The sequence below is a fragment of the Lynx canadensis genome, chromosome D4 (genome assembly GCF_007474595.2).
Source record: "Lynx canadensis isolate LIC74 chromosome D4, mLynCan4.pri.v2, whole genome shotgun sequence".
In the NCBI taxonomy this organism is placed as follows: domain Eukaryota; kingdom Metazoa; phylum Chordata; class Mammalia; order Carnivora; family Felidae; genus Lynx; species Lynx canadensis.
The window spans coordinates 83,865,498-83,881,250 of record NC_044315.2 but is presented as its reverse complement, the minus strand read 5'-3'; the positions used below and the strand labels follow the sequence as shown (position 1 = coordinate 83,881,250).

General features: G+C 36.0%; 1 protein-coding gene across 2 annotated transcripts in view; it reads left to right on the top strand.

Moving 5' to 3' along the window:
* The window catches only part of SCAI (suppressor of cancer cell invasion), a 148,637-nt gene extending 138,545 nt beyond the window's left edge, over window positions 1-10,092 (top strand). For both annotated transcript variants that reach the window (XM_030292746.1, XM_030292747.1), the window contains one exon: window positions 8,901-10,092. In XM_030292746.1, the coding sequence (XP_030148606.1) occupies window positions 8,901-9,047 (147 nt within the window). In that variant the 3' untranslated portion in view covers window positions 9,048-10,092. The remainder of the gene's footprint in view (window positions 1-8,900) is intronic.
* Window positions 10,093-15,753: the final 5,661 nt, after the last annotated feature.

Sequence of the window (15,753 nt, the reverse complement as noted above, 5' to 3'; positions counted from 1 at the left end):
TTAGTTGTTTTTTTTTTTTCAATTTTTTTTTTTTTTAACATTTGTTCATTTGTTGAGAGACAGAGAGAGATAGAGCACAAGCAGGGGAGAGGCAGAGACAGAGGGAGACACAGAATCTGAAGCAGGCTCCAGGCTCTGAACTGTCAGCACAGAGCCTGACACGGGGGCTCAAACTCACAAACTGTGACATCATGACCTGAGCCGAAATTGGCCACTTAATCGACTGAGCCACCCAGGCACCCCAGTTTTGTTTTTAATGTTTTCTTTTTAAGTTTTTAATGTTTATTTATTATTTTGAGAAAGAGAGAGACAGATGTGAGTGGGGGAGGGGCAGAGAGGGAGACACAGAATCTGAAACAGGCTCCAGACTCTGAGCTTTCAGCACAGAGCCCGACGCAGGGCTTGAACTCTCGGACCACGAGATCATGACCTGAGCCGAAGTCAGGTGCTTAACCAACTGAGCCACCCAGGCACTCCTATTTAATTATTTTTGAGAGAGAGAGGGAGACAGAATCTCAAGCAGACTCCGTGCTGTCAGCACAGTCTCATGTGGGGCTCTGAACTCACTAACCATGAGATCACAACCTGAGCCAAAATCAAGAGTCGGATGGATGATCAACCAAATGAACCACCCACGCTCCCCTGTTTTTCTTATTGGTTAATTTTAGGGACTCTAAAATTGTACATGGATTTCTTTTTTTCCTTTTTTTTAAGATTTTATTTTTCAAGTTATATCTACATCCGGTGTGGAGCTCGAACTTTCAACTCCGAAATCCAAAAAAAAAAAAAAAAAAAAGAGTTGCATGCTCTAACTGAGCCAACCAGGCACCCTGTAAAGTTATACATGAATTTTCAACTATGCTGGCATTGACACTCCTAACCCCAGCATTGTTCAAGAGTCAACTGTATGCTAACTAATTTGGATGTAAATTATAAAAAAATTTTTTTAATTAAATAAAAAATAAAATATTAAAAAAAATAAAGCAAACAGCAGAAATATGAGCACTGAATTTAACCGACCAGAAAATAAGTAAGAAAATCACCTACAAACCCTTGCAGGAGACATCTATTTCAGCAAGGCAGAGAATTGTGGACCCTTTATGTGATGAAATATGTAAGTGAAGATATGTGGGTCTGTGTATGGATGCAAAGTGATTAAATTGGGTACTTACTGTTAAAAAAAAAAGTCAACTGTACTTTCATTTTATTTATTTATTCAGCTATCTTTTTTTTAATTTAACTTTATTTTTTATTTTTTAAAATTTACATCCAAATTAGTATATAGTGAAGCAATGATTTCAGGAGTAGATTCCTTAATGCCCCTTACCCATTTAGCCCATCCCCCCTCCCACAACCCCTCCAGCAACCCTCAGTTTGTTCTCCATATTTATGAGTCTCTTGTTTTGTCCCCCTCCCTGTTTTTATATTATTTTTGTTTCCCTTCCCTTATGTTCATCTGTTTTGTCTCTTAAAGTCCTCATATGAGTGAAGTCATATGATTTTTGTCTTTCTATGACTAATTTCTCTTAGCATAATACCCTCCAGTTCCATCCACGTAGTTGCAAATGGCAAGATTTTATTCTTTTTGATTGCCAAGTAATACTCCATTGTATATATATACCACATTTTCTTTATCCATTCATCCATCGATGGACATATGGGCTCTTTCCATCCTTTGGCTATTGTCGATAGTGCTGCTATAAACATGGGGGTGCATGTGTCCCTTCGAAACAGCATACCTGTATCCCTTGGATAAATGCCTAGTAGTGCAATTGCTGGGTTGTAGGGTAGTTCTATTTTTAGTTTTTTGAGGAACCTCCATACTACTTTCCAGAGTGACTGCACCAGCTTGCATTCCCACCAACAATGCAAGAGAGACCCTCTTTCTCCACATCCTTGCCAACATCTGTTGTTGCCTGAGTTGTTAATGTTAGCCATTCTGACAGGTGTAAAGTGGTATCTCATTGTGGTTTTGATTTGTATTTCCCTGATGATGAGTGTTGTTGAGCATTTTTTTCATGTGTCGGTTGGCCACCTGGATGTCTTCTTTGGAGAAGTGTCCATTCATGTCTTTTGCCCATTTCTTCACTGGATTATTTGTTTTTTGGGTGTTGAGTTTGATAAGTTCTTTATAGATTTTGGATACTAACCATTTATCTGATACGTCATTTGCAAATATCTTCTCCCATTCTGTCGGTTGTCTTTTAGTTTTGCTGATTGTTTCCTTCACTGTGCAGAAGCTTTTTATTTTGATGAGGTCCCAGGAGTTCATTTTTGCTTTTGTTTCCCTTGCCTCTGGAGACGTGTTGAGTAAGAAATTGCTGCGGGCAAGATCAAAGAGGTTTTTGCCTGCTTTCTCTTCGAGGATTTTGATGGCTTCCTGTCTTACGTTGAGGTCTTTCATCCACTTTGAGTTTATTTTTGTGTATGGTGTAAGAAAGTGGTCCAGGTTCATTCTTCTGCATGTTGCTGTCCAGTTTTCCCAGCACCACTTGCTAAAGAGACTGTCTTTATTCCATTGGATATTCTTTCCTGCTTTGTCAAAGATTAGTTGCCCATACGTTTGTGGGTCCATTTCTGGGTTCTCTATTCTATTCCATTGATCTGAGTGTCTGTTCTTGTGCCAGTACCATACTTTCTTGATGATTACAGCTTTGTAGTATAGCTTGAAGTCTGGGATTGTGATGCCTCCTGCTTTGGTTTTCTTTTTCAAGATCGCTTTGGCTATTCGGGGTCTTTTCTGATTCCATACAAATTTTAGGATTATTTGTTCTAGCTCTGTGAAGAATGCTGGTGTTACTTTGATAGGGATTGCGTTGAATATGTAGATTGCTTTGGGTAATGTCGACATTTTAACAATATTTGTTCTTCCTATCCATGAGCATGGAATCTTTTTCCATTTCTTTGTGTCTTCTTCAATTTCTTTCATAAGCTTTCTATAGTTTTCAGTGTATAGATTTTTCACCTCTTTGGTTAGATTTATTCCTAGGTATTTTATGGTTTATCTATCTTTTTTTTTTTAATGACCGTCATAACTTTGACATTTATTTATTTATTTATTTATTTATTTATTTATTTATTTTTAATATTTACTTTTGGGAGAGCACAAGCAGGGGAGGGGCACAGAGTAGGGGACAGAGGATCCAAAGCAGGCTGTGCACTGACAGTGACAGCATTGAGCCCAATGTGGGTCTCAAACTCACAAACCATGAGATCATGACCTGAGCCAAAGTCGGGCACTCAACTCACTGAGCTGCCCAAGTGCCTCAACTGTACTTTCATTTTAAGTTCCTCTTTTAATTTCTATATTTTTAAGCTCAGATCTGAAAACTTTTCTCTCTTCTTTTTAAAAAAATTTTTTTTAATGTTTGTCTTTGAGAGACAGAGCACCAGCAGGGGAGGGGCAGAGAAAGAGGGAGACACAGAATCTGAAGCAGACTCCAGGCTCTGAGCTGTCAGCACAGAGCCCTATGCAGGGCTTGAACTCACAAACCAGGAGATCATGACCTGAGCCGAAATCGGCTGCTCAACTGAGTGAGCTACCCAAGTGCCCCAACTGTACATTCATTTTAAGTTGCCCTTTTAATTTCTGTATTTTTTATCTTAGATCTGAAACCTTTTTTCTCTTCTAATACAAGTACTTACCTTTAAAGCACTGCTTTAGTTGTATGATTTAAATAATTTTAAGTTTAGGGGCGCCTGGCTGGCTCAGTGGGTTAAACGTCCAACTTCAGCTCAGGTCATGATCCCGTGGTTTGTGAGTTCAAGCCCCACGTCAGGCTCTGTGCTAACAGCTCAGAGCCTGGAGCCTGCTTCAGACTCTGTGTCTTCCTCTCTCTCTGCCCTACCCCCCTATTCGTGCTCAGTCTCTCTCTCTCTCTCAAAAATAAACATTAAAAAAATAAAAAATACGGTTATTAAATAATTTTAAGTTCATTGAGACTTGTTTATGACTCCGCATATGAATTATTTTGATGAAGGTTCTATCTGTGCTTGAAAAGAATGGGTATTCTGTTATTAGATGGAGTTATATATAAATGTCAGTTCATTCAATTTGTTATTGAACTATTTGAAGCAGTGTTAAGTCCTCTGTATTCTCACTGATTTTCTGTCTGCTTGTTCTATGCCTAACAGGGGACTATCTAAACCTCTAATTATCATTGTGAATTGGTTGGTTTCTCATTTTGCTTTTGTTTTTTGTTTGTGCATTTTGAAGCTGTTTTTATTTTTATTTGTTTTATGTTTATTTATTTTGGGAGAGAGAGTACAAGTGCGGGAGGGTCAGAGAGAGAGGGAGAGAGTATCCCAAGCAGGCTCTGCGCTGACAGTGCAGAGCCCAACGTGGAGCTCGAGCTTGCGAACAATGAGATCATGACCTGAGCCGAAACCATGAGTTGGACGCTTAACTGACTGAGCCACCCAGGCGCCCCTGAAGTTGAGTTCATACATATGTAGGGTTGTTATATCTTCTTGTTGAAATTACCCCTTCATTTATGCAATGTCTGTTGTTATGTGTGGCAGTATTCCTTGATCTGTAGTCTATTTGGTTTATATTAATATGACCATACCTGTTTTCTCCTGGTTTGTGTTTGCATGACCAATCTTTTTTCATCCTTTAACCTATGGCTCTCTTTATATTTATTTGAAGTGGATTTCTTTTCAATAGCATTAGTTAGGTCTTGCTTTTTTTTCTAGTTTGACAATCTCTACCTTTCCTTTGACATTTTTTAGTTTTGAATTATGTTTATATTAAATGTAATTTTTAGGGGCACCGGGGTGGCTCAGTCAGTTAAGCATTCAACTTCAGCTCAGGTCATGATCTCACGGTTTGTGAGTTCGAGCCCCACGTCGGGCTCTGTGCTGACAGCTTGGAGCCTGGAGCCTGCTTCAGATTCTGTGTCTCCCTCTCTGTCTGCCCCTCCCCCACTTGCACTCTGTCTCTCTCTCAAAAATAAATAAACATTAAATAAATAAATAAATGTAATTTTTAACATAGCTTGACTTAAATAAATGCTGTTATTTAGGGGCGCCTATGTGGCTCAGTCAATTGAACATCTGACTTTGGCTCAGGTCATGATCTCATGGTTCGTGAGTTCGAGCCCTTCATCGGCCTCTGTAGTGACAGTTCGGAGCCTGGAGCCTGCTTCAGATTCTGTGTCCCCCCCTCTCTCTGTCCCTCCCCTACTCATGCTCTGTCTCACTCACTCTCTCAAGAATAAACATTAAAAAAAAAATTTAAATATGTTATTATTTGTTATCTATTTGTCCTAACTGTGGTTTGTACCTTTTTTCTTTCTCTGCTGCCTTTATCTTCATTTGAATTAATTGAGGTTTGGTTTGGTTTTTGTCTTAGAATTTTATGTTAACATCACTAATGATTTATCTCTGTTGTTTTACTTTTTTGTGTGTGTGTTTATTTATTTCTTATTTTATTTCTTTCTGTACTCGATTTTCCATCTGATATCATTTTTCTTACTATAGAATTTCTTTATCATTTCTTTTTTTTTTTTAATGTTTATTTATTTATTTTTGAGAGAGAGTGTAAGCACAAGCAGGGGAGGGACAGAGAGAGGGAAAGGGAGACACAGAATCTGAAACAGACTCCAGGCTCTGAGCTATCAGCACTGATCCTGATGTGGGGCTTGAACCCATGAACCGTGAGATCATGACATGAGCCAAAGTTGGATGCTCAACTGACTGAGTTACCCAGGCACCCCTTTTATCACTTCTTATAGTGCAGTTCTGGTGGTGATTAGTTCTTTCATTATTTATTTCTCTGAAACAGTCCTTATGTTACTCTTGATTTTTTTTTAACCATGGGTTATGTAGGAATATGTTGTTTTGTATCTAAATATTCAAGTTATCATTATCTTACTGATTTCTCTGTTAATTCCTTTGTGGTCAGGTAATATACCTACTATGGTTTGAGTCCTTTTAAGTTACTGAGACTTGCTTTATCATCCAGATTGTCATCTATTATGGTAAATGTTCTCTGGGCACTTGAAATAAACATACATGCTGCTACTGTCATATTGTCAGATGAAGAGTTCTGTAAATATCTGTTATAATGTAGTTCACAGTTTTTGTATTGTTACTGATTTTCTGAATGCCGTTCTATTAATTACTGTGATTTGTAATTCGTGTTTTCTTTTTTCTCTGAGTAATTTTAAGATTTTTCTCTTCATATTGATTTCCTACAATTTGGTAATTGTGTACCTTGATAGGGTTTTCATTCTTTCTTTTTTTCTTGGGGTTCCTTGAGCATCTTGGATATATAGAATAGTTTTGGAATATTTTAGAATACTTGATTTATTCAAATATTTTTCTCTCTTCCTCCATTGTCTCCAGAACTTAGTTACATATATATTAGACAACCTGTTACTAACCTTCAGATCACTTCATTTGCTCCTCATTAAAAAAAAGTCTCTTTCTGTTTCAGTTTCTATTGCTGTGTCTTCAAGTTCACTGATGTTTTCTTCCACAGCATCTAATATGCTGTTAATCCTTTCCATTTAGTTTTTCGTTTCAGGAATTACATTTTTCTCATTCCTAGAAGTTCTGTTTGATTCTTTTAATATTTTCCATTTCTCTTCTCATTTTGTTTTCTTTGTGCCCTTAAATGTATGTGTAAGAGCTAAAGTCCTTGTCTGCTAATACTATATTCTCTATCATTTACAGCTTTGTTTTTATGATTTTTCCTACTGGTTAGGGGTTTTGTATTACTAATTTTTTGTATGTTTAGTAATTTTTCTTAGAGTGTGTGCATTGTGGGTTTTATGATGTTGAATTCTAGACTTTGTTGTCTTTCTTTAAAGAATGTTGGACTTTATTCTAGCAGGAGTTAAATCACTTGCATATTTCTTTGACTTGTTTTGTTTTGTTTTGTTGTTTTTTTGAGAGGTCACAAGTGAATGAAGGGCAGGGAGAGAGGGAGAAGGAGAGAGAGAGAGGGATTCTTCCCATGAGGGGCAGAGAGAGAGAGGGAGAGAAACAGAGAGAAGCAGGGCTCACCTGAAGTGGGACTCATGTTCACCCAAAGCAGGGCTCTTGTTCACCCCATGTGGTACTACTTGTGGTCACCTGAAGTGGGGCTGTAGCTCACCTGAAGAAGGGCATAAGCTCACCCAAAGTGGGACATGAACTCACCCCATATGGGATTCTAACAAACCATGAGATCATGACCTGAGCTGAACTCAGATCCTTAACCAACTGAGCCACCCAAGCACCCCTCTTTGACTTTTCATGGCTTGTTTTCAAGCTTTTTAAGGTAGCTTTTAGAGTAATGTTAGCTTATCAATATACGACAAGGGATGATGTTTCTGGGATGTCTTTCATATGTCCTCTGTTTCCACAGATAAATCTCCTCTACTCTAGGAGGTGTTTGGTCAGAACTCAAACATCTCTCAGCCCTGTGTGAGCTGAGAGAATTGTTCACCTTACAATAGTCCACCAGTAGTTCTTGTTTTTTGTTTTTTTCTTCTTTTAGGGGTTTAGAACATTTCTTTTTTTGTCTCTCCTCATAATATTTAGTGTGGTAATACAAAAATGTGGTCTTTATAATTGTAATGAGTAAAGTCTGCAAGCTGAAAGAGATAAAAGTGACATTTGAGTATATGAACTGTCATGTGGGATGCATAGAAAAGTAGTGACTTATTTCTCCAGGGAATTTTAAATGAGTGGCAAAATTATAATATATAGAAATTACCAAGTAAAGAAGAATTTCCAAGTAAGAACAACCTGATATTTAAAATTCTCTTTCTTTTGCTTCCATGCAATTACAAAAAGTTGGTTTTTTTCACTTTTTCTTTGACTATTCCTTTTTTTTTTTTCCTGCTATTATTTCTTCTCCCTTTCTAGGGACTCTTTTTTTTCTTTCATCACTCTCTTTGCTAATATTCTTAGACATCTCATCCATTTTCTTGGTTTAATATTTATCTCCATGCGGATTATATGCGTGTTTACATATACTGCTCACACCTGTCTTCCGAGATGCAGACTTGAATTTTCGAATTCCTGTTGAGGGAATTTGTATTACCCTATTACTTCAAATAAATATACCAAAAACCTGAAGCTTTATACTCTCTCCAAATTATTTCCTCTCTTCTCTTTTTCTCTCAGTGGATCCCGGCTCTTGTCTTATGTCACCTGTTCCTAAAGCCTTACAGTCAGCCATCTTTGACACCTCCGTCATATAATTAATTTCCAAGCCTCATTAATTTGCCTTTTTCAGTGCTTCTCATGTCTTTCCTCTCATTCTGAGTTCTGCTGTAACATCTATTTATTCATTCATTTAACCATTACTTGTTAAAATCCTGTATGTGCAGGGACTTTTTCCATAACAAGTAGGAATTATATGATTTCTACAAGATAACAGAATGCTCAGAAATGATAGGACCCAATAAGTACTTGTGAAATGACTCACTAAATGAATATATTAGGTTGAACTATATGAAACTGTCATTTTTTAAGGTCACAGTGGCCAAATGTCAGCAATTTCAAATGTCCAACAGATACACTACTATCAAGAATCATACTAGGGGCGCCTGGGTGGCGCAGTCGGTTAAGCGTCCGACTTCAGCCAGGTCACGATCTCACGGTCCGTGAGTTCGAGCCCCGCGTCGGGCTCTGGGCTGATGGCTCAGAGCCTGGAGCCTGTTTCCGATTCTGTGTCTCCCTCTCTCTCTGCCCCTCCCCCGTTCATGCTGTGTCTCTCTCTGTCCCAAAAATAAATAAACGTTGAAAAAAAAATTAAAAAAAAGAAAAAAAAAAGAATCATACTAATATGAAGGAAAGAAATACATACTAAGTTATTTCTTAATACTTAGAAATACTTGTTAATGTTGTATATAACTTCTTTCATTAAACTGTAAAACTTGACTTTTCTCTTCCTTGCCTACCAGGAAACGCGAAATTATCCAGAATCATACCCACAACTGCCGAGGGATGAAACAGTGGAAAACCCTCATCTCCAGAAGCACATTCTGGAATTAGCGTCCATTCTGGATGTTCGAAACGTGTTCCTCGAGAGTACCATAGATGACTATTAAAACAAAAACCCTCTTGTTGAAACAGTTTTTCATTTGCCACAGATTTTACATGGTGCAGTTTTATAATGTGATGACAGACACATAGTGGTGTTACTTAGTTTTAATTTTTTTAATTTAAGGCCACCATTTTAAAAACAAACAAAAAATTGGTCAAACTTTTAGGGTAACCGTTTTAAAATACAGTCTTTCAAGTCTTTTAAAAAACTCAATTAATCTTGGAATTTTTACTTTTCAGTTTTGAGGTACAGCTGCTTACCTCCAACATTTAACCCTACACACAAACAGTCACTGTTCTCACCCTCAGAAGAGTAAATCATTTATTTTTATATAATGAGGAAAATCCAGCTCTTGTACTTGGACCTTAAATGTGTGGATTTAGGAAATATCTCATTGTTCACAAAGATGAAACTAGCCAGCATGGACTATTAAAAATCAAGAACAGAGTCTTTCCATAATATTTCTTTTCATTCCAACTTAGTAGGGTAGTCAAATGTATGATTCTTTGAAGAATAATCGAGGCAATTTTTGAAATCATTTAATTCATTAAATACTGTCACAATTTCAGAAACTGTATAGGATCGATTTGCATCTTAAATTTTTAATTGGAGTCTTAAGATGATAAATATCACTTGGAATGTGTGATCCCTGTGTTATCATGAGCTATGCTGGCATATTTTGTTTTCTTTATAATCTGAATACTGGAAATGACGAAAAGTATTTCAGTCAGAAAATCAGATTGTTGGTTTCATAATACGATTTTTCCATGAGGAATTCTATTTAAACTCTTAATTCACGATATCAGGTTTAAAGATTATCCAGATTGAAGGCTGTGGCATATAGTACAGAGTTTATAATCTTTTTGCCTAGTTCACATTTATGAAACTTCAAAGTCAGAGATGTCAGTAATTTTAGTTGGGGGCAACTGAATTGTTTAACTTAAAATGGAAGTAACTTTTGCATTGACAATTTGGAAATAAGATTTTTAAGAACTCCTTATATTTAATATTTTATATTTTATATTCATGCACAAGTTTTTTTTATTATTTTAAATAGGACTCCGTATATAATATAAAGATTTTTTGTTCTTTCTTCTCTGTCATCCCCTTCATAATTTCGTACGCATTAGCTATGATGTTTTGGATTTTTTCCCCCTTCTTTTGACTCGACAGCATTCAAGTTCCGAAATCTATGAATCAAAAGCCCTTCTACCTAATTTTCTCTTCAGGCTCACATGCTACCTCTGGCAGTTCCAGGGGACATAAGGTGATTGCTTTTGGTGCCTCTTTCCTGTGTCCTTAGGGAAATTTTACTGTAATATTTTTAGCTTGGTTTTCATTTCAGGCATAGGAAATTATTTGGGTCTAACTTATTCATATACCTGTTCCAATTTGATGATTTTTTTTCATCTGAAATCTTGAAATCGTTGTTCTTAGGTTTGGGGACTTTGTGGTATTTCATTAATTTTTTCTCATTATTTTTGTTTGTTCTTTTAAACATTATTTCAGAACGCTTTAGAAAACTTATCCTGGAGGGAGATTTCCTTTGCCCATTGGGTTGTTTTTCTTTATCAGATAAAGACTGTTTTTCCCATTTTTCAGTACCTTAATAAACTTAATAGCTTTCCTTCCATAACAGTGTTCACCTGGATTACAGCAATAGACTGACCTCTTGTTTCAATTCCCCTGAAGTTCTGTGCCAGTGACATACCTAACAACACGTACTTTTCTGACTTCTGATGCTTAAAATAGTATTTATCCTCCTGAGCTTTATTCTTACCTGTTTTCAGCAGAAAGAACACTGATCTGAGAACTAGGAGACCTGAGTTCTTGTCCTGGCTTTCTTGGTAACTAGCTTTATGCCTTTTGACAAGTGTCTTCATGTTTCTGTTTTATAGTATTCTCATCTATAAAGCAAAGACATTGACCCAAGGTCCTATTCAGTTCTCTGGTTCTGTAATTAAAATTTGGATTCCAAATAATTCATTTCTCTACCCCTGCCACCTGGAAAACTAGTTTCCGTGATTTTAGCATAAATATTTTCTTTTCTAAGTCATATTTAACTTGTCTTTATTCATGAAAGTATTTGGGTCTCAGTTAACGTAAAAACTAATCTCTTGAAGAAATTAGAGCTTTTGCAATTAGAAACATGTTTGTCCAAGAACAAGGGGTCTTAGAAATCACAAGTTTAGATGATGACATTGTTTCTTGAGCTGATAGTAATTTCCTATTGGTAGTTAAAAATCTAAAGTGAGCCAAAGTGATCTTGAATCTTCAAGAGAGGAAAACTGTGCTAGAAAATTCTAAACTGTTGTTTCATTCATGCCTTCAAAAGAACATGGTACTGAACAACAGCTAGACTCCAGATTTTGGTCTAGGCATTGGGAAAGCAAACAAATTAGGTTTAAAATTCCTTGTCTTCATGAAGCTTACATTTTAGGAGGAGAAGCCAGGCAATAAACATAATAAGTAAGTAAATTTATATTAGACAGTTATAAATAGTATGAGGAAAATTTGAGCATGGTAAGGGAAACGATTCAATTGTTTCTGGACGAACAGTGTCTGAGTGATCAGGGTAGGCCTTATTGAGATTACATTTGTGCAAACACTTCATGGTTTTTTTTTTTTTTTTACACTTTTTATTGTGAAAACTTTAGGCAAACTTAGAATTTAGCAAATTGTTTTATACCCATCACCCAGCTTCTACATTTTAAGACATTACTTTAATCAAGGAAAAAGAAATATAAAAGGACAATCACCTATAGACGATGGCAAATAATCTCTTTTTCAATGCATACTGCTCCCCTTTATAAATATAAAAATATTAAGCCTTTTATTTATTTCATTTTAGAATTCATAGAAATTTAAACATTGGAACTAAGAACAAAGCAAAGCAATGGGAAAAAGCACTTCTTTGTTTTCAAATTGCACAAATTCCCCCTGGAGATTCTGATAGTCTCTCACCTCCCTTAAGAATCACTGCAAACGAAACAAAGCGTGAGATTGCGAGAAGTCACTTACATACAAAACAATGTTAAGCACAACGGAATTATTTTCTCTTTCATTAATTATGTATTTCTGAAGTTGGTAAAGCAGCTAATTTATCTCTTTCTCAGAAGAGAAATCTGAGACCCCAAAAAACTATAGGTTTATTCATAGTGGCAGAGCTAGAGCTGAAACTCAAATCTCCTAACCTCAGCCCAGTCTTACTAGTAGCTCAGGTTGATTTCTATAATGAACAAGAAAAGAATAATCAGAGATTTATATTTTGGCACAAAAGGTTATGGTATTTTAAAATTATATCAAATATTGAAACCAGGAAATCAGTCATCCCTAGCAAATTTTTATTAATTATAAGAAATCCCCAAGCCAAACAATTTAGTCTTGATTCTAGCCAGGATATATTTTTTGTATGTGTGTGTGTGTGTTTTCCTCCTAGGAAGTGGTGCTCTCAAAACCTCTCAAAGCACATAGAATTTATTGTACCCCTTATATTTTTACCAAGTTGAAATGTTTTGAGATTATAGAAGCAAAGTGCAATCTAGTCGTGGCTGAAATTTTCCTGATACAGGATCTGGGTTTTCTTTTTTTCCTTACTTGTGGCTACTGCCCCTTATTTTCTTCTTGTAATAGATTTCTCTGAAACAGATTAGGTGGTAATTGTACTGAGTTTCATTGAGGAAAAAGCATCCAATCTGATTCATATAGCAATTGTGGGGTTTTCTTTAGCTTTCTTCTCCAACTTGAATCTCTGACCAGTATGACTTCGTAACTTTGTCTCTTAGAAGGGATTTGGACTCGGTTGAAAAATCTTGTAGTAATCCACGGGGACTTGTAATCAGCCTGATATATACAGAACATTCTGGACTGGAAATAGAGTAAGGTGCCAAGGTGTGTAGACTTGGCTAGTGCCAGTGATTCAGAACCACCTCCCTACCCTAAGTGAGTAAAAAGATTTGATACGAATATGAATGGTATGAATCTCCTGGTGATATTTTGGGTGTGTATGTTGCTGTGTGTGTTTGGAGAGTATAAAGGGTATTTACATTGAGGGCTCTTTTGTTGACCTTATTTATTTGAAAATCCTATTTTATTTGTAATCGCATGTGTATATTTTTGTGATGCTAAATGCAATCTCTGTGTATACTTTTTTGTATATATGTACATATTTGTAAATATATTGGTATGCAGTGATACAGTATGTGTATATTATATACCCATACCCATTGTGGGCTGAATTTATTTAAGTTCTGTGAGGACATCATAGTGGCATTGTTCATGCTGCTGTAATTAGGTTGTGGCTGTATCTCATTCATGAGCCTCTATTTTGAGGGGCTTGTGTTTGGGTAAAATTGGCTAATTTGGAGTTGGAATTAGGATATGAAAACCTTAAAAGAAAGCAGGATATTCTTAGCTTTAAATCATCTGCCAATTTCCATTTAAACTGATGACAAATTAGTGATATAAACCTGAAAAACCTTAGTGTGTGAAATGGAGACACCAGCAGGTTCTTAAGCTATATTAGTCCTTTATTTTCTTGACCCATAGTTGAGTATTATTACTGAGTAGTATTTATATTAAGAATTAAGGGGCTGTGGAAAAATGACTTTGATCACATTTCAAGATAGATAGGAAACTGTCCTTTAAATTGAGAGATTTGTTTTATAGTTGCCATGCCCATACCTGATGCTAAATTTTAATTTTGGAACAGTTTTTTCACCAATGTGTCTCATTTTATATCTGTCTCTGTGAGGCAGAGAAAGGGGCATTATTAGCAAGGGGAAGGCTTTACCTCGGTGGGGTGGGATTTAATAAGGAACAGGAGAGTATTAATCTGTATATTTGCAGCAGCTGTGATTAATTTAGTCCTGTCTTGGCATTTCCTACTCTAGATTTTTCTTATCGGAGTTGCATATCAGAGATGAGTATGCTCATCTGAGGAAATGGCTTTCAGTGAATAAAATGCCTCCAGTCGTATTTCTTTGTCTCTATGAGACCACTTGTGTTCTGCAAATTGATGATATATTCACACATGAAATAGGAGTCTTAATATTAGATGCATGGCGTGCTATAAAATCCGGGCCTCCAAACCGCTACCAAGGATGATGGGGGTGGGGGGGGGCGGGGGGATATCCTCTTAGACGATAGTAAATATGTGCAGTGCCAACATGTGAACCTATGGAATATCATAGAGCATCGATTCTCAGTTACTCCTGTCTTCACCTGGCATGTATATTTGCATGGAAGAGTGTGGGAGATGTTTAATACACACTTGAATACATTCACCGCAAAAATTAAGTAGAGGTTATTTTTGCATGATAAAATATAACTGCAAAACAACTGTTTGCTCCATTATTTTTCAGAGACTGAATCTGATATAATATTAAACTTTCTTAAATAGAGAAGTTAGTTTTACCACCCAACAAATGTCACATTTGCCTCTTCACTATATTTTGTAATAAAAATCCCAACTATTCATAACACTTCTCAATTACAGTATTAAATTTAAAATAAAGTTATAATTGCCTTTTTCTTGAGTAAATCTTAAAATTTGGTAATGTGCTATTTCTGAAAAATCAGTGAAAAATGTCCATAGTGTCTAACATTCTGTTGTTTTAGTAACCAAATCATTTATTGCAGTTGGAGTAGCAGAGCAGATGTTATGCTATTTAAAATTCACAGAACTGACTCAGGCGCAGTATGGACGTTAATTTGAGGAAAGGAGCAGCAACAAAAAGTGCAGTAGATGAGATTGACATTGTGACTATGACCTCTGTCTTTAACAGTCGTAAAGCCAGTTGCTTGGCAGTTAAATAAGGTAAGAATGCTTAGGAAGCCAAGCCCTTTCCCCCATTCTGTGCTCTTAGACATTGATATGCTATTCCTATTCATGCTGAACCTCCCAGTGTTTCCTCGATAACGTGACCACTTTGCCTTTAAAAAAAAAGGCAATTCATCTTCCTCAAACTAAAATTTCAAAACACTCTATTACACTGTGTTCCAGCTTCACTGAGTTTTTGAGCAGACTAATTAAGCATGCCTTGTGTTTAGGGAAAAATAATTGATGTGTGAATGGAATCAATCACCTATCGAAGGGAAGGATGTCAGGATAACGTAGGGGGACATACCCTTAAATTGATCAAAGATACATGCATTAAATTAAACTAATTTGTTGGTGCCATAGAAATAGAAGTCTGTAAATATGAAATGTTTTCTTAAGCTAAAATTGGTATTTTTCACTTATTAGGTTGGTGTAGCTTTTGAGAATTCCATTTCTGTATAACATTGTTATTAATCACTGAAACCCCATTTCTTAATTTTAAAATATTTTTGTTAATTTCTTTTGTGTTTTCTTTAAAAGTTATTACTTCTCAAACTACTGTCAGCAGTGTGATTTTTTAAAAACATTATTCAAACAGTTAGATTCCGAGTTTTTTAATAGTTTGAAGTATATCTTATTAATTCTGCACTCCAGATTCACTTAAGCCTGAAATTGATCGTAAAACATACTACATGTTAGGAATATTTTCCTAGACAATCATCTTTTTGGGCATAGTATTGTTTATTGAGATACTGGTAATTTCAGGGTTCAGACTTTTACTTTTCTGATAGGCTTATGGAATGAAAGTTAATAGAGTGGAGTGATTTTATCACTTTCAGAATGAGATCAGGAATTATAGCTAGCCTTCCTACAGGTCTGAAGTAAACAG